This window comes from Sinohyriopsis cumingii, chromosome 15 (assembly GCF_028554795.1).
Source record: "Sinohyriopsis cumingii isolate HCF-2022 chromosome 15, ASM2855479v2, whole genome shotgun sequence".
NCBI lineage: Eukaryota > Metazoa > Mollusca > Bivalvia > Unionida > Unionidae > Sinohyriopsis > Sinohyriopsis cumingii.
The window spans coordinates 8,880,725-8,903,753 of NC_142975.1; the positions used below are offsets into that span (position 1 = coordinate 8,880,725).

Consider the following 23,029-nt stretch of genomic DNA (forward strand, 5'->3'; position numbering starts at 1 on the left):
TTCAAAATAACTGTGCCAAATTAATTTTTAGGATTTTTTTCTTTCATATATTGACACTGCATGCAAGGTACATGTAATAAATGTTGGATGTACTGTAATTGTGTTTCAGGCAGAAACAGAGCATGAAGATCAGCTTGGAGAGAGCCGGTCAGACCAAAGAAGTAGATGAGAGGAATCTCTTCCATGGCACTGACTCCCTGAACACTGTGCGAGGAATCTGCACCAACAGTTTCGACTTTCGTGTTTGTGGCAAACATGGTACAGTGTATGGGAAGGGGGCTTATTTTGCTAGAGATGCCAAGTACAGTCACAGCTACACAAATAGTTCCAGTACTACAGCTGATAGGTACATGTTCGTGGCTAAGGTCTTGGTAGGGGAATATTCTGTTGGTTCTTCCACCTATACACGGCCCCCCGAAAAACCAGGAGCTACAGCACACCAGCTGTTTGACTCATGCGTTGACAATGTAAACAATCCTGCCATATTTGTGGTCTTTGATTTGAAGCAATGTTATCCAGAATATCTTGTCTGCTATAAAAAGGTTGAAGATTTATCTGTAAGGGAGGCAACCCCAGTCAGACCAACAAAAAAAGTCGCACCAAATCCCAAAGCCCAGATTCAGCCCTCCACTTTGCAGAATGCATCAGTTCAACCTACATCAGGTATCCACAAAAGTTCCTCATTAGCAGAGACTTCCCTTCATAGGTCTGCAACTACTACTAGTAGTTTCTCTGACAATATCAGTTCTCATCCTGTTTCTGCACCATCATACTCTTCTCCTCTGTCCCCTCGTAGGTCATCCGATACTACCAGCAGCCAGACATTACACCAAAGACAAGGCCAGAGAGTAGATGATGTTGAGGCCAGAGCTAACCAGGCAAGGCAGTCCGCCAGAGAACCGTCTACTAAACAAGAAAATTGTTGTCTACAGTAAAGGCGTTGTGGCCCTGGGGTTTGTTTAGATTGTTGACTGGGATTTAAAAATATTTCAGTGGAATACGTCATATTTAAGTGTCAGCTTGTGTTAGTTGCATTATCAGCTGTTGAATCTTTTCTCAGAGACCTGATAACTCTAGTGGCCAGAGTCAGTGGCCTTGGAGTAGATGATATTGAGGGCAGAGTTAAACAGGCAGGTTACTCTGTCAGAGATTACTCTGTTTAACAAGAAACTTAAAGTATACAGTAATGATGTATACCCTTTTTTATTTACTATTGACTCCGTTTCCTGGGGTTTGAAAAATGCTTCATTATAATTTAATACATTGATGAACCTTGCTGCTTTTGATACTAGATTTAGAATTGACCAGCAAATATTGTTCATTTCTAAAAATATCATTGTTCATTCTTTAGAAAAGCTTGTTGTATATAGTAAGGGGCATTTGACCCACATATGTTTGATTGTTGCCTGCATTTTTTGTCTTTAGAAATGCATCATTGTAGTATTAATACCATTTACATTCTCATACAGATCAGGTCTGAAAGCAAATAACATAGACCCTGTTCTGCTGTTGCATATCGTGCTAGTAGACCAGGGTCTGTATTTGTTTGTTCTACTTACTCCTACAAATTGCAGGGACCCAGATCTGCTGATGCATTACATGACAGCAGATCTGGATTTGTGTAGTTTGCAGTTGGACTTGGCTTATAAGTCGGTATATATGGTATTATGTGGTCTGATACTGTAAGCAAATGACAGAAAGTCTAGATTAGAATTGCAGCAGATGTTATCATTCAATGAAAGAATGAGAGTCACATATGCATTGTACATTATGATTGGCAGTGTATACAATTCACCATGAATCTTTATGCTTTTGGTACCAGTTATTTAAAGCAAAAAAAAATTCATTAATTTTTGTTAAGTGCCATTGGTTCTTTTGGTGTTTGCTGTGAGGCTTTGCATTTGAAATTTCATGGTTAAATGCTTACTTGAGTGGCCAATTAATTTTAAATGATTAAATATTAATTGAAGAAAAAAAAGTGCTTGAAATTAAATCATCATTGATGCTGTTGGTTGAAAATATATTATTTTAATAATTTCATTGACCAGTCAAAATCATTGAGTAATATGCCATTGTGTACAGTATCTGAAACTATCGGTATCTTGAAGTTTGAAGAATTGGTGGAAATGATCATTGCTGGAAATGTCTCCAGCAAATGCTCTATATAAACAGGGGAAATTATAATTTTAGCGTAAAGGTTGCAAAGGTGTACATGGTACACGTACAGCGATAACTTAAGATTTCTTGTAGTTACAGAATTAGTTCATTACTTTAGATATGGTGGTAAATAAAAGATTTCCTGCAGTTATAAAATTAATGCCTTGATTCGTGGAAACAGTTGAAACACAGATGTTTCATTCTGATAAAGTACATCATTTTTCTCATGTACTTTTGTTATGAAATGTTAAACCAAGAGTGAAATGAGGAGTAAAACTGGCATTATAACGCAGATGTTCTTTTGTGAAGCCATACATAATGCACCAGTGAGTCTTATTGTAGTATGGAGACATTGGAATGTGAGTTGTATGTCACACACCAGCAAGTCTTATGGTTGAATGGAGATATTGGAATGTGAAGTCATATGTCACACACCAGCAAGTCCTATGGTTGAATGGAGATATTGGAATGTGAAGTCATATGTCACACACCAGCAAGTCTTATGGTTGAATGGAGATATTGGAATGTGAAGTCATATGTCACACACCAGCAAGTCTTATGGTTGAATGGAGATATTGGAATGTGAAGTCATATGTCACACACCAGCAAGTCTTATGGTTGAATGGAGACATTGGAATGTAAAGTCATATGTCACACACCAGCAAGTCCTATGGTTGATTGGAGATATTGGAATGTGAAGTCATATGTTACACTCCAACAAGTCTTATGGTTGAATGGAGACATTGGAATGTGAAGTCATATGTCACACACCAGCAAGTCCTATGGTTGAATGGAGATATTGGAATGTGAAGTTATATGTTACACACCAGCAAGTCGTATGGTTGAATGGAGATATTGGAATGTGAGTCATATGTCACACACCAGCAAGCCTTATGGTTGAATGGAGATACTGGAATGTGAAGTCGTATGTCACACACCAGCAAGTCCTATGGTTGAATGGATACATTGGAATGTAAAGTCATATGTCACACACCAGCATGTCCTATGGTTGAATGGAGACATTGGAATGTGAAGTCATATGTCACACACCAGCAAGTCCTATGGTTGAATGGAGATATTGGAATGTGAGTCATATGTCACACACCAGCAAGTCTTATGGTTGAATGGAGATATTGGAATGTGAAGTCATATGTCACACACCAGCAAGTCCTATGGTTGAATGGAGATATTGGAATGTGAAGTCATATGTCACACACCAGCAAGTCTTATGGTTGAATGGAGATATTGGAATGTGAAGTCATATGTCACACACCAGCAAGTCCTATGGTTGAATGGAGACATTGGAATGTGAAGTCATATGTCACACACCAGCAAGTCCTATGGTTGAATGGAGATATTGGAATGTGAAGTCATATGTCACACACCAGCAAGTCCTATGGTTGAATGGAGAGATTGGAATGTGAGTCATATGTTACACTCCAACAAGTCTTATGGTTGAATGGAGATATTGGAATGTGAAGTTATATGTCACACACCAGCAAGTCCTATGGTTGAATGGAGATATTGGAATGTGAAGTTATATGTCACACACCAGCAAGTCTTATGGTTGAATGGAGATATTGAAATGTGAAGTCATATGTCACACACCAGCAAGTCTTAGGTTAAGTTGGAGACATTGGAATGTGATGTTATATGTAACACACCAGTAAGTCTTACATATTAATGATATATTGGAATTTGAAGTTACATGCAACACACCAGCAAGTCTTAGGTTAGTATAGAGACATTGGAATGTGAAGTCACATGTAACACACCAACAAGTTTAAGGTTAGTAAGGATTCATTGGAATAAATAGTATTTTAATACTGTAAATAAGATGATTTGTTGTTGTTTTCTAATTTCCTACTGTTTGCTTTGCATTTCGTTTTGGAACATTATTGGCTTTGACTTTTGTTATTGGACAGCTATTCAGTTAGTCATTACTAATCTTTGTTGGGTTTGATCTCCCTGACATGTGACCTGGTTACATAATTAGCAAATATCAATCCATACATATGTTTATATACTGAATAATCTTTGAATAAAAGCCCATAAAATACAAAAATATTTAAAAACAACATAAGCCTGGAGTTTTCATTGCATTACTTTTAATCAGGTCTTCTCTGAAATGCATTGGAATGGGATGGAACATTTTTAGTGTAATGGAGGTGGTTTGCTGAAGGCAGTGAAGTACAAAGATATATTTACAAAATGGGAATCAGTAAGAAATACATTAGCAGTGTACATAAAGAATTAGAAGTGAAGTTGCACTGCATGTTAGGTTTAAGCTGAGTAGATATTTTAGAATATGAAAGATTTTGGATTGAAGGGAGTTGAGATGATCTGCCATGTAGCAGATTAAGTGGCATGCATGAATATATGTACAGACCCTGGAATGAGTAATTTTACCAATAACAAGAAATGAAATTCAAACAGATTGAAAATGAATGCAGGTGAAATGAAATTGTCTCAGATAAAATTGAAATACAAAATGAATACTAAAATATGATGCATGCATTTTGAAGAAAATGGAATGCACAAATGCAAAACATGGAATGCAGAACAATGAATGATAAACAAAAACTGAATGAAATGCATGCTGCTACTAAATTCACACTTTTGCAAGATAAGCTGCCCTCAGATTCTTCAAAATGCAAGTTTCTTTTGCATTTTACAAGCTAAGAAATTTTTCTTTTTGCAGCAAGACAAAAAACAACTGTCTTAAATGTGATGACATCATCAATGGTGGTTGTATTTGTTAAATGATTTTGGAATAAAACAGTAAAAAGGAAATTGTCTTAATTGAATGATGCTCTAAAACAGTATTTTAAAACTTACTTCAGTTGTGATTTTATTTTAATTTGTTGTAAATTGGTGTTGTCTGTATTTTTTTGGCAAAAAATTTTATTTAAGTCACACTTTTGACAAGTCAAGATATGAAGCCATAGTTCTCTCCCTTTAACTTGTTTGAAAACTGAACATCCACATTCAGCAAATGAATTTCAGATTACTTCCAAACTAGTGAAAATTAAAGGAGACAGTGATGAAAGTGATAGATGTAAAATCTTAGTGCATTCCAGACACTGAAAACACAAAAATGACAACAATGGATGAAATTCAAGTGAAATGCCAGTTTGGTCCGATTACCCATTTCAAGGCCTACTTATATAATCCATGCTCTGTATAATTCTTGCATTTGCATTTTGTTAACTTTTCATAGTAATACTGTTGATCTGTTAATCAGATCATTAATTTTCACCTGGAATAGTTTCACTAGCATATCCATGTGTCAATATATATTTCACTAGCATATCCATGTGTCATTATATATTTGACTAGCATATCCATGTGTCATTATATATTTGACTAGCATACCCATGTGTCATTATACTTTTAACTAGGATATCTATGTGTCAGTATACCTTTCTCAGGCATATAGTATCACCGTACTGGTCGGCCTGGTGTCCGATAATGTGATGCTACATGTATACTGCATGATGGCCCAGTGCTAGACATCACTATAAACTGCAATACATTGTAGCCATATGACTGAAAAATTGTTATAATTTGCATTAAGAATCAAATCACGCACACACAGACACACACCTATGCAGACATTTCCTTGGATTTTTATGAATATGCATAATTCTGCTTAACCTATCACTGCAAACACAAATAGTTCTCAGTATTTGTCAGTATGCATTTCCCTAGCAATCCATATCTCTATATACATCACTAGCATATCCATATCTCTATATACATCACTAGCATATCCATATCTCTATATACATCACTAGCATATCCATATCTCTATATACATCACTAGCATATTCATATGTGTCAGTACCAACATACATTTCACAAGCTTGTAGACTGTATTCTGTAAATGCCATTTAAAGAATATCATAGTGTATGATGTTGTGCATAGGTGCTATTAGACAGTGGTGTATATCTTGTGTGCAAGGTTGTCTCTCATCAACCACATACAAATAAAAGGAGAGGCTAGCCTTGTACAGTGTTGTGTAAACATTAACTTTGAAAAGGACTGTTTATTTTTAGTTCACCTCTATAAAATAGAGGAGTGCCATTGTATTCACCCCAGTGTCATTATCAGTGACTGTATAAAGTGTATGATAGCCTTGTTACTTTTCATTCATCCTTTTTGCCATTGTATGTAGCTCATGACTGAAGTTCCTATGCTTACATAGAAGGTCTATTCAGACCAGGGCCTTTGGATGTAGAAATAAATTTGTTTATTCAGTAGTCAACTTTTCATTTAAATGACTATACAGTATCTATTTCAATGGGTTACCCTCAGTAAGTTCATTATGTATTGAACATATGATTAAGTATAACAATTACATGAATGGATTGGATGCATCTTGTGCAAGCCCCCAGCTGTAGTGGCTAATCAGGATAATTCTAATGCATGAATTCAGCTTTCAAATAGTAATTATACTCCCAGTAAAGTATGACTTTATGGGGTGGACAGTGATAAGAGGTTTTGAAGACAATTTTTAAGCTTAGTGCTTTTTGAAAAGCAAGAACAACAAAATTATTTCCCAGGTTTATATTAGGTGATCATAGTGCCTTTACTTCAATATCATGTTTTCTCCAGTTCACACGATAACACAAATTCCAACATAATTTAATGAATCCCTTCTTAAAAATTAGACTACCACATGAAAATTACATTCATTCACTATGCTGTGAGGACATTGAAACATGTAATGTCAATTAATATTAACAATGCTCAATTTGGACATATTATCACCGGACTTATAGATCAGTGGTCCTAATCATACATTTGTGATGTGATTTGTTGCAATTAAGCAAAGAGATGCTTTCATATATTATGTAGTTGTTATCCTGGAGAACTCACTAAATAGAAAATAATGTTCTCTTTTGTTGATTTATGTCTTTATGTCCTGGCATAAAGGGCATGATTTTCTTGTCAAGATCACTTTAATCAGAATCTGTTTTTTGCATGATAGTTAATGTTTACAATTGCTACGAATGTAGCACTCCATGGGTGATAATCTGCTATGCTCCTTTATCAGAAGGTTGTGGGGTCAAACCACAGCCAAGTCATACCAAAGACTTATAAAAATGGTACTTGCATCTGCCTTGTTTGGCGCTCAGCATTAACAGGTTAATGTTAGGACTGGTCGGGCTGGTGTCAGCTAATGTGATGCTACATGTGTACTGCATGATGGCCCAGTGCTAGACTCACTATGAACTGCCATACTGCAGACATTGTAGCCATATGACTGAAAAATTGTTAAAGCTGCATTAAGAATCCAAATCACAGGCTCACACCTATGCAGACATTTCCTTGGATTTTTATGAATATGCGTAACTCTGCTTAACCTATCACTGCAAACACAAATATTTCTTTGTGACCCAAGATGACTTTTCATGCTGTTTGAATAAGCCATTCAAAGATTCTCTTCAAAGCAGACCTACATATTGATCAGTAAAATGGGTACTTTCATTTGTAGGAGATTGTTGATGGCTTCTTTTTGTTTATGCTTACTCATGAAAAATGAAGAAATCACAGCAGTCAGCCGTGGGTGGTAAAGGAGTAAAGCTGATTATCCCACATGGCTTGCAATGATGTATTGTTACTAGAGACTTCTGAAAGCTTCATGTATGTGAGTTATGTAATTATTCATTGTACATTGGCTGTATTTATAGATGGGATGAACTGACCTGAAACTCCATGTATATATCATTTTCAAAAGTCATAGGCTCTGGCTAGCCAAGTGACAGTTATGAATTTTCCTTGGCACCAGTACAGTCCCAGGATAGATGTGTACATGGAAACAAATTTCTACCGATTTTCTCTACCATGCTTCTGTTTTGGGTTGATATTGGAGCTAGATCTTTATTCAGGAGAGTGCTTCATTTTCTGCCAATGAAGCCAAAGATACGATCATTACTCATTGCTAAATTTAAGCAATGTAGAGTGAGTTGGATTGTCTTCCTCCATTGTCACCATTTTCCTCTTGCATGTATTTGTCCAATATGAACAGGTGTTCTCTCTGTAGAGGGTAAAATAATAATCAGTATAAGAAAACCCATATGTGAATATGTCCCATATGGAAAAGTGCTGTTTATATAGATGTTAAAATAATCAAAAATAAAAAGGGAACCTGTACATATATTTATCCCATGTGGACATGTGTTATTTATATAGAGGTAAAAATAATCATCAGTATATGAAAAGGCTCTTATACAAGTATTTGTCCCATATGGACAGGTGACCTTTATGTAGAGGGTAAAATAATCATTAGTATAAGAAACTCAACCCATGCACATATTTGTCCCATATGCACAAGTGCTTTTTATATAGAGGGTAAAATGGTAATCGGTAAAAGAAAAGTAATCCAAACATGTATTTTTCCCATATGGATGGGTTCTGTTTATTTAAAGGTTCAAAAAAATCATCAGTATAAGAAAAGGAACCCATGTAGTTGTTGTTTATGAGCAGGTGTCATTTATATGAACATCAAATGGTGTTTAGACCACTCCAGTGGTCTAGTGGTTAGAGCATCCACCTCAGATCCAGGAGGTCGTGGGTTCAATCCCCAGCCAAGTTGTACCAAAGACTTACAAAAATGGTACTAACAGCTGCCTCACTTGGCACTCAGCATTAAGCGGTTAGTGTTGGAACTGGTTGGCCTGATGTCAGGATAATATGACTGGGTGGGACATCATGCTTCATGTCTGTGACATGGTGCCCCAGTAATATATATCACTATAAACTGCCATACTGCAGACATCGTAGCGATATGACTGAAAAATTGTTAACGCTACGTTAAAAATCCAAATCACAGATACACACACACTCAAATGGGGTTTAAAAAATAAAATATACTGAAAACTTTGTACATAAAAGTAGCATTCTGTATGCTAATAATGCATGAATATGTTGAGCAGTACAAAACTGCCCCAGCTGTGTGAAGATTTTAGAAACAAGAGGACCGATACTCCAAAACTGTTCTTGTTTGTGGCTTATTTTTGCTCTTATCAATAACAGTTTTGTTTATACTGTGCAAAGAGGTCATACATTTTGTCAAACAGTTGATCTTGCATAAAAAATCAAATAATGGTCTTCATAGTTGAGTTTTATTGTTTGACAGTATGATTGTATAAACTTTTTATGACTTAAAAAATAGAAAGATAATACTTTTACCTGCCACTGTCATCAGATTAAAGTTGTATTGTTAAAAGGATGCAGACAGTATATGTAACTGAAACAATTGTTTTTGTGGAGCATATCATATGTGTGGTGCATGATGTCAAACACTGACATATTGTATGTATGGTATACAATGTCAGACATTGACATGTCATGTGCTATCCACTTTGAAAAGTATGGTAGTTATTCAATGCCATGTATGTGAATTTTAGCATCTCACATCAATTTGTGGAATAATATTAATGGTTTCATCAGTCTCTCCATCCAGCCATTATACCCAGCATAGCTTAGCAAAACTTTCACATTATTTCAAGGCATTTTTGGTGGTTGAATATTCCTTTTACATGTAGATGTAGCTTTGGTTCATCTTTTCAAGCCCAAGTTCAACAGAGTTATTGCTCTGCCCCTATCGATATTACATCTCCACTTAAGCAGAAACTTGTAATGAGTACAACTTGGGAACCAGTCAACATATTTTAATGCAATTTGGGATGGGTTCTGTCAAGTCAGCTCCTTTTTTAACAATGTATGGGTCCCTGATAATTAACTTCATATCTTCATTGAGATTGTTACATGTAATGTGCACAACTCTGCAACCTTGCACGTGATTTGGTTGGTGAAATGCCTGTTACAAATAAATATGCCTTTTAAAGCTTTCGGCTTTTTAGGTCCAACTGAGATGAAGGTTTTGCCCTTTTTCCATCGGTGTGATATCTCTTTCAGAGCAGATCCTTGTAACCAGTTTAGCTTAGCAATATTCAACATTGCAGGTCAGTTTGATGTGTAGATTGTCTCTTAGACCTAAATGTCCCTTTTATGTGTTTTGTCTCATCAATTCCAGGCCTTGGACAATGTCAGCTTAATATTTTTATCTGTAACCAGCATAGCCCTGAAACTTTACAGCATCTTCTGAAACAGTTTGGTTTGAACATTGTCTCATAGACTTTCATGTGTTTTATAGGAGTTTAGTGTTATTTAGAAGAGTTATGGCCCGATTGTGATTCCTCATTACTTTGGGTTTGGTTAGACAACTTCACCGAAACTTCTTGCATTTCAAACCAAATTTGGCATGTGACTTCAGACTGATTAGGTCATGAATGAATTTGATTTCCATAATTCTATAACATTATTGACACAAATTATGGCCACTGCTTTCATGTTCTCATGGCTTTGGTTTTTGCAGCAAAACTTAAATAAGCTTTGTTGCATTTTAGCCACATCTGGCATGATGGCATTGATGAGTCCTTGAATGAGTTTGACTTAAAGTGTTCCACATTCTCATTTGGAAGAGTTGTGGCCCCTAATTGCCTGTCCACCTAACATTGCTTTACTAAGGCATATTGCATTTCATCCACAGTTATTAGGTCTCTTTATACTGATGATACTCTGTAATGCAAAGCATTTACAGCATCCTATGTTATCATATTGAAGAATTATAACCCCTAAATGTCCGACTTCTTACAAATTTTGGATTCCAACAGAATTTTTTTTTAAGGCCCTGCCTGGCAAATTATAGAGACTGTGGCTTTTGTGAGGTCTCAGTTACTGATGGTTCTGTTTGGATATACTGATACATGCACAAAAAGAAATACGCATATAGCAAAATACATTTTCCAGGCTTTATCAGTTTTGTAATCTTGTTGGACCTGTGCTGTTTTAGACAACTTTGTTAGCATAATTGCACAAAACCATTTGGACATAAACAAGTGAAATATGGTAGTCATGTTTGAATGCAGATAGAGAAAACCTGATTTGATTTGTATGCCGATAAAGAATAATTTCCCTATGTTATACATTTTTTAGCTTGTTGGATTGTTGGGTACTTTTCGATGTTACTTTGTTGGCATGATTACACGAAAACTACTTGGCATAGTTGAAATATTTTGGAATATATTTTTATGCATACGTAATTGCGTGGCTAGATTTGCATTTACTAACAAGTACTTTTTCTGTTTTTCACATTTTGTGTTTTTGTAGCTTTTGGACTGTAGTAAGGGAAGACATGTTTTAGAAAATCAAAGTCTAGTATTTTACCCATAATTATTTGTATACCTGGAGCAGAATGAAAAGTATTTTTACAAAATTGTAAAATAGAACGATGGTTTACATAATAGTATGATTCCTATACCATCATGAAAGAGCATAATATCTTTTGAACCTCTTTTCTATTGTTTACATTGTATTACTGATGTATATATTTCCTTGACATTGAAGTTATTGATCAGTTTTATTTATCCATAAATCACATGCACACAAATATAAAAAAGTAATTATTTTGAATAATCAAATGAAATTGAAGATGGTTTGTATGAATACTTTAATATTTAATAATCCATTGATTTATTTGTGTGATAATCTGTAAAATGTAAACTGTTTTGAAGTATGTACTGTTTATTCACATCATTCAATACACCTCAGTGCAGTTGGGTACTCTTCAGTTTAGGAAAGCATTTTTGGTCTGCTTAAATACTGTAAAGCAGGGCGGAAATATCGGTTTCACGTCATGCACGATGGTAACTGCATTAACTTCTGATGCCAAAGAGTACCTTTGTTGTGAGAGTGGAACAATTTAGGCAAAGTGTTCAGAGTGCCATCAGAACAAGATTTTGAAAAGAAACATTTATCTAAAATCACAACATTGTTATCTGCAGTTGGATTCTCTTTTTATCTTGTAGATCTGTATGACTTGTTTTCCATATTAATGTCGAATCCGTCAGAAAACTATGACAAAATGTTTGTCAGAATTTATGGCAGTAAGATGATTCAGGTACACATCATTTAGATGCACAGATTACCAGAAAAAATGAGAACCATAAAGGTTCAAGCACTGTAAAAAATGTTAATCACATAATGAAAATATTAAAATCACTCAAGATGTTATGAAAATATGTAGTTATCAAACCTGTTTTGCTGAAAGCTTTACAAAGTAATCACTTCAGCACCAGTGTGTGCATGTACATTCGTATGTCTGTAATATCCAGTCAACTATCATGATTGTAAAGGCCATTGTTAAAGTGTTAAAGTTTTTACATTAAGCTCATGTATTAAAGTTCACTTTCTCGAAAACTTAAAGCGGACAAGAAAAAATGTCTCCAACACTAAGTAAATGTTGCAGTTGTTAAGGTCAAACATTTCGTTTTGATGTTTCTTGCACATACTCCCCGTCAAGCTGCTTTTTAAATTTGCAATCTCAAGAATACATGTACCTTGTATTTCTTGACTTCAGTTTGTTTATTTTTCAATACCATAATTGTCACATTTTACCAACTCCATTGCACATTTTGAAATATTAAGAGCTGAACTTAAGTAGGAGCACTGTAGAAAACCCTCAAGTCTATATGGTCTAATAAATTTTCATGATTTTCAAATCTCTCCAACTGTTATTATATTGGACTTCAGTATGTGCCATAACTCTCAGTATATTTACTACTGAAATGAAAAGGGAGACAACTGCAGTTGGCTAAATATGGTTGTTGTTTCTGCAATGAGGTGTATTGAAAAAGTATGTTGATTAGATTTAATGAAATAACTACTTCAGTCTAATATGTAAATGTAGTGACACGTTTTTTTTTTTTTTTTTATTCTTTTCAAGAATTTGGTTCATTCATGTGCTTGTTTGCAATTTTTTTTGTTTTCTCTTGACATTGCATGGGGCTTACTCTAGGAGACAAAATTTTAAATAAAACTTGAATTATTATTAAATATGGATATTGAACCTTTGTCTCTGCTTCTTATATTAACAACTTAGTATCAACTATTTGAATGTTTACATGCATTTTAGGTGTTCCTGAACTTCACCATAATCCTATTATGAGTATTACTGGGAAAAAACAATCAACATGTTTGTTTGATTACCAGGCCTGTATGTTTGCTTGTTAGTAGTGAACAGGAGCTTGGTCGGCTAAAGCCATGCCAGGTATGAGAAGCAGCAGAGGGGGCGAATCGGACATTTTGTCCAATCGTTATTTGGCTTAATTATTACTTTCTGCACTCAACGATCTAGTGTCGTCAGCGCCTGGTAAAAAAAAAACGACGACGTCGTTGGGGGATCGTCGCGTCGTCATTTGGTTTAATTAACACCTTCTGCGCGCCGATCCCCAGCGTCGTCAGCGTCCGGTAAGCACATCGACGACCGCGTCGATGTCATCGCCCCCTCTGCTGCTAAGTGGTTATTTACAATGATCTTACAAACAGAGTGATCACTAACTCCTCCTCTTGCAGATCAATTAGGTTATTTGACTGATCGGTAATTCTAAAATTAATTCTCGTTAAAAACCGATCATGGCATCGCATATAGACCGGATTAATCGGACTCTCAACGATTAAAAATCCCGGAGGGGCTGTTGGTGAAAATGAATAAAGGATATATCCCTGTTGAGCCTGATTTGATTGCTTGGTATCCACCTGGTAACTTCCTTCGATAGCATCACACACTAGATTAATCGCTATCACCGATGCGATATTTACGTTGTACGGGGCAATATGCCTACCATCATCTCCGTTATCGTGTCTGAGGATATAAGTTGATGGGGGGGCATCCGCGGGTGGATTCTTAGGCCATCCTAGTATGGTTCTTATTGAACTGTTATAAATATCAACCATATACCCCGGTGTGCTTATTTCAATCGTCGACGATAACGTCGGTTCATGAACCGTAATAGCGATTTTTGATTCCTTTCCTGTGATCGATTTTATTCTGCGTTGAAATTCTTTATTGATTTGCTCTATTTGGTATGACCCAGTTGGTATTGTAACCTCCTCCCAGTCTGGGGTTCCATCGGGTTTATTTTTCCGTGCAAAAACCAGCGAGTTATTAGGTTGTTGTCCGTTAAATGCGTCCGCTCGGATATTAGGCCAACTGTGATATACTCGCAATTTTGCCAGCGCTATTTCCTTTACTGGAACCGGTGATGGAAAGTTTACACTGAATTCGGGTTTCGTTGATGTTATCGATATCATATTTGTTTGTACCGGAGTGGTATTCTCCGCGATCCGCTGCAGTAATTGAGACCCTTCGGGGTTCAGCGACATTATTATTATTCGTTGTTTTTAGTGTCTAATTTTAACAACCAGGTGGTTTCGGCTTCCAGTTGAAAATCCTCGATTTTTGACATCGCGGAGCTATATAACTGGACCATCGTGGAGAATTCAACATCGGATACGAACAAATTATCAATCGATAACGAGATCAACCCGGATAATTTCGAGTATGCGTCGGATACTATTTGATGTTTTACTGTATACTCGTTGAGTTTTTTCTGAAAACACGATGATATCTTCCTAGTGATTGCGTTGGCAACTCCAGCAACTGTTGTCATTGCGGAGACAGCGATTGGAACAGCGATCGGGGCTATCGTGGTCACCGTGGATAAAATAACACCGGCGCCAGCTACTATACCCGATACCGAGTACACGACCGCGTCGATGGCGGTTATTTTTCTGCGGTATTTTTTTATTTTTGCACGGTATTGTTCGGAAAGCGTTTTCAAGTTCGCGGAAAATTCTTTTGCGGTATCGAATCGATATTGATGTGACGTCGGTGATACCTCTGATTCAATTTCCTTGGTGGTCATTTTTATTTTAAAAGAGCTAGTGTTTTTAATTACTTAGATTCGCTGCAAATTCCACATACCATGTAATGTTTGCCCGGGCTAGATTTCTATCAACGGCATAAATTGTAAACTGTTCAGTTGCGTTCCTGTCTATAATTGTTGATATTGTATTGTTAAACCCGGATGAACTCGACGATAATATATTAAACTGCATCATTGAAACCAGTGTCAATCGATAAATACCCTTAACAGTTGCGGTAATATTTACTGTATTCTGTGTAGGAGTCCAATCGAATGATCCATGCCGAATTGTGTATACTGTGTTGATGATGTTCTCATGAGGGATTTTTATTTTTTCGAATTGCTCTGCTACTCTCGGTAGTCCGTCTTTAATCGCTTCAACATCAGTTTTAATCGTTCCTATTTCCTGTATATGCGTGTCCACATCTTTTTTGTTCGCTGCAACCCTAGTAATGAGTGTATTTATTTCCTGTATATGCGTGTCTATACTTTTTTTGTTCGCTATAACATTAATTTTGAGTACTTCTATTTCCCCTTCATGCACGTCTATACTTTTTTTGCTCGCTATAGCATTAGTGTTAATTGTTTCTATTCTCTGTCCATGCGCGTCTACATTATTTATGATCGTTACAACATTAGTTTTGATTGTTTCTATTTCCCGTGTATTCTCGGTCATACTTTTTTTGTTCGCTGCAACATCAAGTTTGATTGTTCCTATTTCATATGTATGCACGTCTATGCTTTTTTTGTTCGCTGCAACATCAGTTTTGATTATTCCTATTCCCCGCCAATACGCGTCTACATTTTTTTTGTTCGCTTCAACATCAGTTTTGATTGTTCCTATTTCCTGTGTATGCGCGTCCACACTCTTTTTGTTCGCTTCAATATCAGTTTTGATTGTTCCTATTTCCTGTGTATGTGCGTCCATATTATTTATGATCGTTGTAACATCAGTTTTGATTGTTTCTATTTTCCGTCCATGCGAGTCTACATTATTTATGATCGTTGCAACATTAGCGCCGATTGTTTCTATTTCCCGTTCATGCGAGTCTACACTCTTTTTGTTCGTTGCAACATTAGTTTTGATTGTTTCTATTTCCTGTCTATACGCAGTGATATCATTTATAGTTATTGTGATCTCATCCGGCTTGGTATTTTTTTTACCAAAGAATTTATCAAAGTTGTCATCGATCCTGTTAACATTTTTTCGTAACGAGGTAAATTGGCCCGGCAGCGTCATAAGATCCGAAATAGCATTTGTTATTATTATAAAATTCGGTTCGGTTGCCGTCGGGGGCCCCCGAAAAAAACTATCGACAATGTGTCGCACATCGTCGAAATGCGTTAGCGTCAACACGATCCGTTCTTCATACGATTTAATTTCACTACGTAAACCTTTTAACGAATTTGACATGGTTATATAATTGTCGCCAAGTGTACTTATTTTTCCATTTATCGTCAAGATGGATCACCCGGTTTGAGTCGTCCGTTGCTGTTATACAGCGCGATAGTGTCCTCGGCGGCATCACGCTGTCGTATTAAAACGTCATTCAGTGACACATTACCGGATTTCAATTTACCCTGGCGGTCTTGAAATACAACTATTTCGCCCGGGTCAACACTTGTTAGATTCAACATATCAGCGATTTCATCCTCAATTAGTTTTTTTATGTCGGCGGCGGCCGTTTCCGTGGATTCTTTCAGCGCCGAAACCGGTCGTCCCCAAATATCAATCATTATTATCTAATGTAATTGTCTCTAAATTTCCCACTAGTGTATTCGTTTACAACCACATGAGGTGGTTTCCGCGATGATGAAATCGCCGCGAGTACGTTCAATACTTCACGGCCGCATATCGGCGGGTCGCTTAACTGCTGTGTTGGCAACGTGGAATAAAAAACCCGGGCTGAACACGCCCGGGCTGAACACGCCCGGATATACCGCATGAACTCTTTCGGCGGGGCTAACCCGTATGAATCAAAATAGACGATCGCACGCGGATCAATCGCGTATGCAACCCAATGAGTTCCCGCTCCGGAGGACCCATCGAGGTTAATTATGCCTGTTTCAGTATTCCTTGGGGCCGCCGGTAATTGATCCCTCATAAAAACACCTCTGAAGTTTTTTATCGCTAGCGCGTTTGCGGCGTCTATTAAATCAAAATTAGACATTGGAGTCATTAAACGGTTCCCGGTAGTCTTAGACCCTTTCCCGAGTACCATGAATACGGGGTTCCCGGTAGTCTTAGACCCTTTCCGGCCACGGGTCGTTTTTTTTTGTAGCCTTTCCCGGTTGCCTTCTTCAATGCCATCCCCGCCGCGGTACCAACGGCTCCTAACGCCGCCGCCTTAGCCACTGCTGGTGCGGCCGCGGCAATCAATGCCGGAATCGCAGCTAACAGCGGAAATATCCCACCGGTCTTTTCCATGTTTTTAATTGCTGCGGCTGAAAAATCTATTTGAACACCCTTTTTATTCTTCATCGCATCATTGAAATGTTTTATTTGACGCGCCGTCAACGATATCTTATGATTACCACCCGCCATCTGTGACGGCTTCAGCGTTATTGTGGTCCCGCATTGTTTAGCCGACTTTGATCGTAATTTCTTGACTTGACCATCAGTCAACTCTACACTGACGACACTATACGACATTTTATTGTAAACGCGTTTTGTGCTTTCAATTACATGTTTTCCACTGGCGCATCAACGATTCTCATTCGTCCACCAACGCCTTCTAGCAGCATTGATTTATCGCTGAGAATGACAGCAACCGCTCTATAATTAACACCACCCGGGGCTATACGAGCTCTGAAGTGTATATCAACGACGGATTGTCTCGTTAAATCAAGATGTTCCAACGAAAAGTAATAAATCGGATACAGGTTTTTAAAATCAAGTTGTGATATTTGCAAACCAGTGTCGACGTTTTGATCACGACCCATATATGACAGCAATCGATGATACACACGTGCGATATGGTTGTTGTCGTAATTAAACTGTATATCCTCGGATGGTTCCTGTTGTCCGTTTATTCTCAGCGAAACATCCCTGACTCCTAATTGATCAAATATCATATGGCTGCGTTCTTGACTGCCCAATCGTTCCCTATTCTGCAGCGCTATGAATATATGACGCGGGGCTGAAACACCTTGTTTTGATGCTAGGTGCCATGTAAACGTATCGGCGACGTTATCCTCTTTAGCATCAGTTGTTACCGCTAGCCAACTCAACAGCGATTTCCCTCCCTGTTCCATAAATGCTAACAATCGTGCTTCCGTGGTAACTGATGGAGTCAGCACCGGCATCCACAATGCCATTTTAGTTAAAATGACTTTACCGGCAGCGACGCCAGCAGCATGCCATATTGCATTGTTATCATCGCCCCTTCGCGTCAGCGCGATTGTATGCTTAGCCCCATAGACAACTTTTCTGACATTTCTGCAGAATCCAAATATGTGATGGAGTGGAATCGCGCATGAAAACTTTCGGCGTATTCCTTGCAACATCCCTACTCGTGTTGCGAATCCTAGATTAAAATTATCATTAGTACTTTTTATAATATTGAAATTAGCGCCTGGTCCTGCTCTGCGGTCTGGGTTATTTGCTTCAGCCTGTGGGTCAGTTGCGGTATCTCTTTCCACCAGCACGTTGATGTACTGAAGATGGTCAGCGTTATTAGTGATATCCTTTGCGAACATCATAGATGGGCCCGCCGATCTTGTATAATCATCCGAGTATCTCGCTAACCCAATTATCGTTGTTGCAACATCAACCTCGCGTTCTATTGATTCAATTTCTCGCCCGTCAATAAGATATCTGGCGCTCTCAAATAACGCCATGATACCGTTGTTGACAAAGCCAACTCGAACACGATTGTCATCTGCGTATGGTGCATTATCGGCGGCATTTGTCACGAGTTCTCCCTCGATTTCGATAAACGCTTCACACGGCAAAAAATATTTACTGGTATCTTGGACTTGAAGTTCAATTCGCGATCGTAGGTCAGGTTGCGCTGCATGATAAGAATAATATTGATAATCACGGACAGAATCATCCCTGTGCACTGGGGCGTCCATATCAAACGCGGGATCAGCGGTACGCGCAAACATTTTATTATTTATCATGTTGATGTTTTCAATTGCGATTTTTTCGTCGTAAATTCTTTGAATTTAAACCACTTCCCGCTATCGCGTTCATGAGCGCGTTGGTTGCCGCATCGGCGGATGGCTCAGCCATTGATGGCTTCGTCGCCAACGACTCTAATTTTTCTTCCACGGCGTTATTTATTACTTTACTGACATTTGCAGGCATCACTGTCGTTGATGGCATTACCGGTGGTTTCTGTTTTTTTCTCTTGGATTTCACCAATGACATTAGTTTGTCCCGCGCGGCTGAAAGCGCCTTTCCGGCAACATCTCCAATAGCACTAATTCCCTTATCACGAATAACATCAATAGCCTTCATTCCTAATTGTTTGGCTAACGGCGCTACTTTTGGAGCCATTCTTGTAAATAACCCCGCAATGGTGCTACCGAGACCGTCTCCATAGTACGCGTGGTAAACAGGCAATCGCGAGTTTACCACGTAGACGAGTACTGGTTTATCATGGTTGTAGTGTATGATCATCCTTATTAAAAACACCAGTTTTCCAATTAATCATCCACGAGTTCGTCTATGAGCGTTCGATATGCATTAATGTCCATAATACCGCCTGCAAATAACCGCTTGCAAATATCAGCGGCTTCATTGATTATTTCCGGAGAGTTATTTCCGGCTCGTTTTCCTCCAATTAGTACCTCTAGCCGTGATATATCACTGAGAACACTACCAGGACAGGTAACGCCGTAGGATTCTTTACCAACAGGGTATCCTTTTCCTTTTTTTGGTGTTATACTCTTAACTTCCTTGTGGAATTCATCGTAATCGGGATCACCACGATGTGGTAATGCTTCTTTATGTTTACTCGCTAAATACACTATTCTTGCCCAGTCCTTTAACGACTTTATATTTTTCTCGTAACCGCTATTGATATGCTTCTTATCTCGTATGCTCTTAGCAAAATTGTTGGCAGCAAAATTAATTAATTCTTCCCTGCTGCTGAAGCCTCTAATTTCATCTATTGTGCTCTTCTTGAGTACAATACGGGGTATATTCCCCTCTTTTTCTTCCGGTATTTCTTCTTCTGGTATTTCCTCTTCTGGTATTTCTTCTTCCGGTTCTTTCGCAGTAGCACCTAGTTCTTCTTCATCGGCCATTGTAACATAGGGTTCTTGTGGTTCGGTTATAGCGAGTGGTGGCGGCCTCCGTGTTGTAGCAGCCGCTATTTTTGCAGGAAGTGTTTCTAAAGACCTTTTTGTTTGTTCGGTCTGAGCCGCTATCTTTTCAAGCGCACCAAGAACGGGTACAGTTACCGCCGTAACATCTTTGGTCGCTTTAGTTACCGGGTCAAAGAGTTGTTCGCTTCCAACACTAAAATCGGTTTGTAGTTGCTGCCGCGTTTGAAGTTGTTCTCGGACCCTGTCTCGTAACGGTATAAACTTTTTAAGCGCTGCTAGCCGCTCTCTGGCTAGCCGAGTAGTAAGTGATTCGCCTACCATTATTGCAATTGCTTCGCAATTTCTAATTTCTCGCCGGAGTTTTCGTCTATAATCCTTCTAATGTTTTTGATCTTACTAGAAATCTCCCGGCGTCGTTCATAAACACGTCCGAGTTTTTTTCGTATTATTTCAACGGCAGTAAATAGTCCAATGAATGCATTTGCGTCATTGTGGTACAAGTTTTCATTAATCGTATGTTGTAATCGTTTTATAAAAAAATACTCGCGGGCCAGGGTAAAACACCCCCGTTTCGATTGTTCGTTAATAATTTCATAATCGGATAATATTTTTTCACTGTCGAGACCATCAGATAATTCAATTCCTTGATTTTTTAATTTTGAAATCTCGGCTAACATATTATTGATGTCTTCGATATTCATTATTCTTATAAAACATCTTGTTTTTAAATAAAAAAAAAATGAAACCCCCGTGTATCAATTCCGAGGTGTTCATACTTTGTTTTCTTCCGGAACGGACAATTTATTGTCAGCGCCGGTGGCCTTGTCAGCGCCATAGGCGCCGGTGACTTCGTCACTCGCTGATATTTACATATGAAAATCGAATTCTGTGTCCGGTCCTTTTTGAGATCGCTGTTTGATATACTCGTTCTGCAACAAATCGTACTGTGGCCCTACAAATGTCGAAATATTTTCCTGCCGCATGCATGGAGTGAAATGTTTTTTCCTCATGCGTTGATGTATTAAACGATTTGACACCTCTTGCTTGATTTGAACACTTACCAGTTTGGCCTTTTTTAATATTTTCGCTCTGAGAGATAGCTTGCAGATTACACAGTCTGTTATCTTGACAATTAGAATTAATGTGATCAATAACGAGGCCATCTTTGATCAATCCGTTAAACGCTTCATATACCACCCTGTGAACAAAATACGTCTTCTTTCCAGCACTAAATTGCAAATACCCCCGATTATTCACGGTACCAACCGGCTTCTTCAGTTTGCGGTTTCTAACAATGCCGTCGCGAGATGCCTCGTAACTGACGAGCACAGGATGCGGCTGAAATTCTTGGTCCATTTGTATAATAATACTATTTGTCTAATTTATTATTTGGTTTAATTATAAATCTTTCAACGTAGTCTTGGGGGGTTTTGATGACGAAGTCTGCGGTAGGGTCAATGACGGCGTTTTTAATTCGCTTGTCATAATAGCGTTTTAGTTCCCTGTATCGCTTTCCGCCACAATTAATACATAACTGTGATTTTCCTCTTACACCGACGTGGCAAACCAAGCACGGGAGAGGGCCAAGAGAACCATTACGAACGCTTTGTAAATGGTATCCGCAGAATTCACCTCTACATGATTTATTGCACGGGGTTGTCGACCCAATCATCAACCATTTGCAGTGATTCATTATACTATATTCTTTCATTTAAATACTTGTTTTAATTATATGGATGAGTTTGAGAGATTAGCAGCAATTAAGCCCCGGAAAAATATTAAATTCAATCTCGATAGAGTCCTCAAGGACACACCAAAAGCGTTAATAAACGATAAAACCCTGTTGAATAAAATACGCGATTGTATCAATGAATTCAAGCGTGATGGCGCATCTCACAGTTGGTCAACATTTCGAATTGATGGTGTTGTTGATGCTATCATGAACGACAACCGCGCAGCAACGATAATATCACAACTTGACGGTAAAAGATATTTCTTCAGAGTAAAATTCATTGTCCGGGTGAAATCAGGCGATTGGATCATACGTGATAAATTTGAACCGGTTCTCAGCGACAAGAAAACAGTCATTGTCAGCCGCGACTCCAAGCCGGGGTTGTTAACCGGAATTGACAGACCATACTATGAACGAGCGTATCCTGAAACAGCAGTTGTTTATGGAATATACCCGTTAAATAAGAAACCTGATATCGGAAAACTGAAACCGATGAAACAGTCAACCGGGATAAATTGTGTAGCAGAACGAATAATAGAGCATTTTACAAATGCGTGTCGAGGAAACAAATTGACTGATTTACGACGTAGCAAAATCAACCAGTGGGAACTAACCGTAAAAGAGCGTGGAGCGACCATCAGCGACATAGCGAGATTAGAAACATCGCTGAGATTTCCAATAACCGTTACAACGATAACCGGTGAAGTATTATACGAATCAAAGTATAAATCGAAGGGAGCCCCAATCAAAATTATTGATCATAACGAACACGCATGGACGCCCGCGATCACAATATTTCCACGGGATAGAACAGTAAAGTATATACCCGAAGAATTCCTGGGAGAACAATTCTCCAAGGACGGTTTTCTCGCGGAGAGGAAACTATTTGATGCTATTGCTTGTTTGTGTAAAAACGACCCTGTATCAGTGTGGTTACTTCGCAGCGCTGAAAACGATGCGGATACCTTTGATCAGTTTGTAAGACCAAACGATGAATTATATCGCACTGAAGCATTTCACAACAGGATGAAAAAAACTGCCATAGAATTTGAGGAGCATGATGAACAACTGCTAACAAATTGTTTT

At 38.0% G+C, this 23,029-nt stretch overlaps 1 protein-coding gene across 1 annotated transcript in view; it reads left to right on the forward strand.

Annotated features, from left to right (window-relative positions):
* LOC149781238 (uncharacterized) overlaps positions 1-13,076 on the forward strand; it is a 112,881-nt gene extending 99,805 nt beyond the window's left edge. Inside the window, exon 8 of the mRNA XM_089935318.1 lies at positions 110-13,076. Coding sequence (XP_089791444.1) covers positions 110-935 — 826 coding nt within the window. The 3' untranslated portion in view covers positions 936-13,076. The remainder of the gene's footprint in view (positions 1-109) is intronic.
* The last annotated feature ends 9,953 nt before the right edge of the window (positions 13,077-23,029 follow it).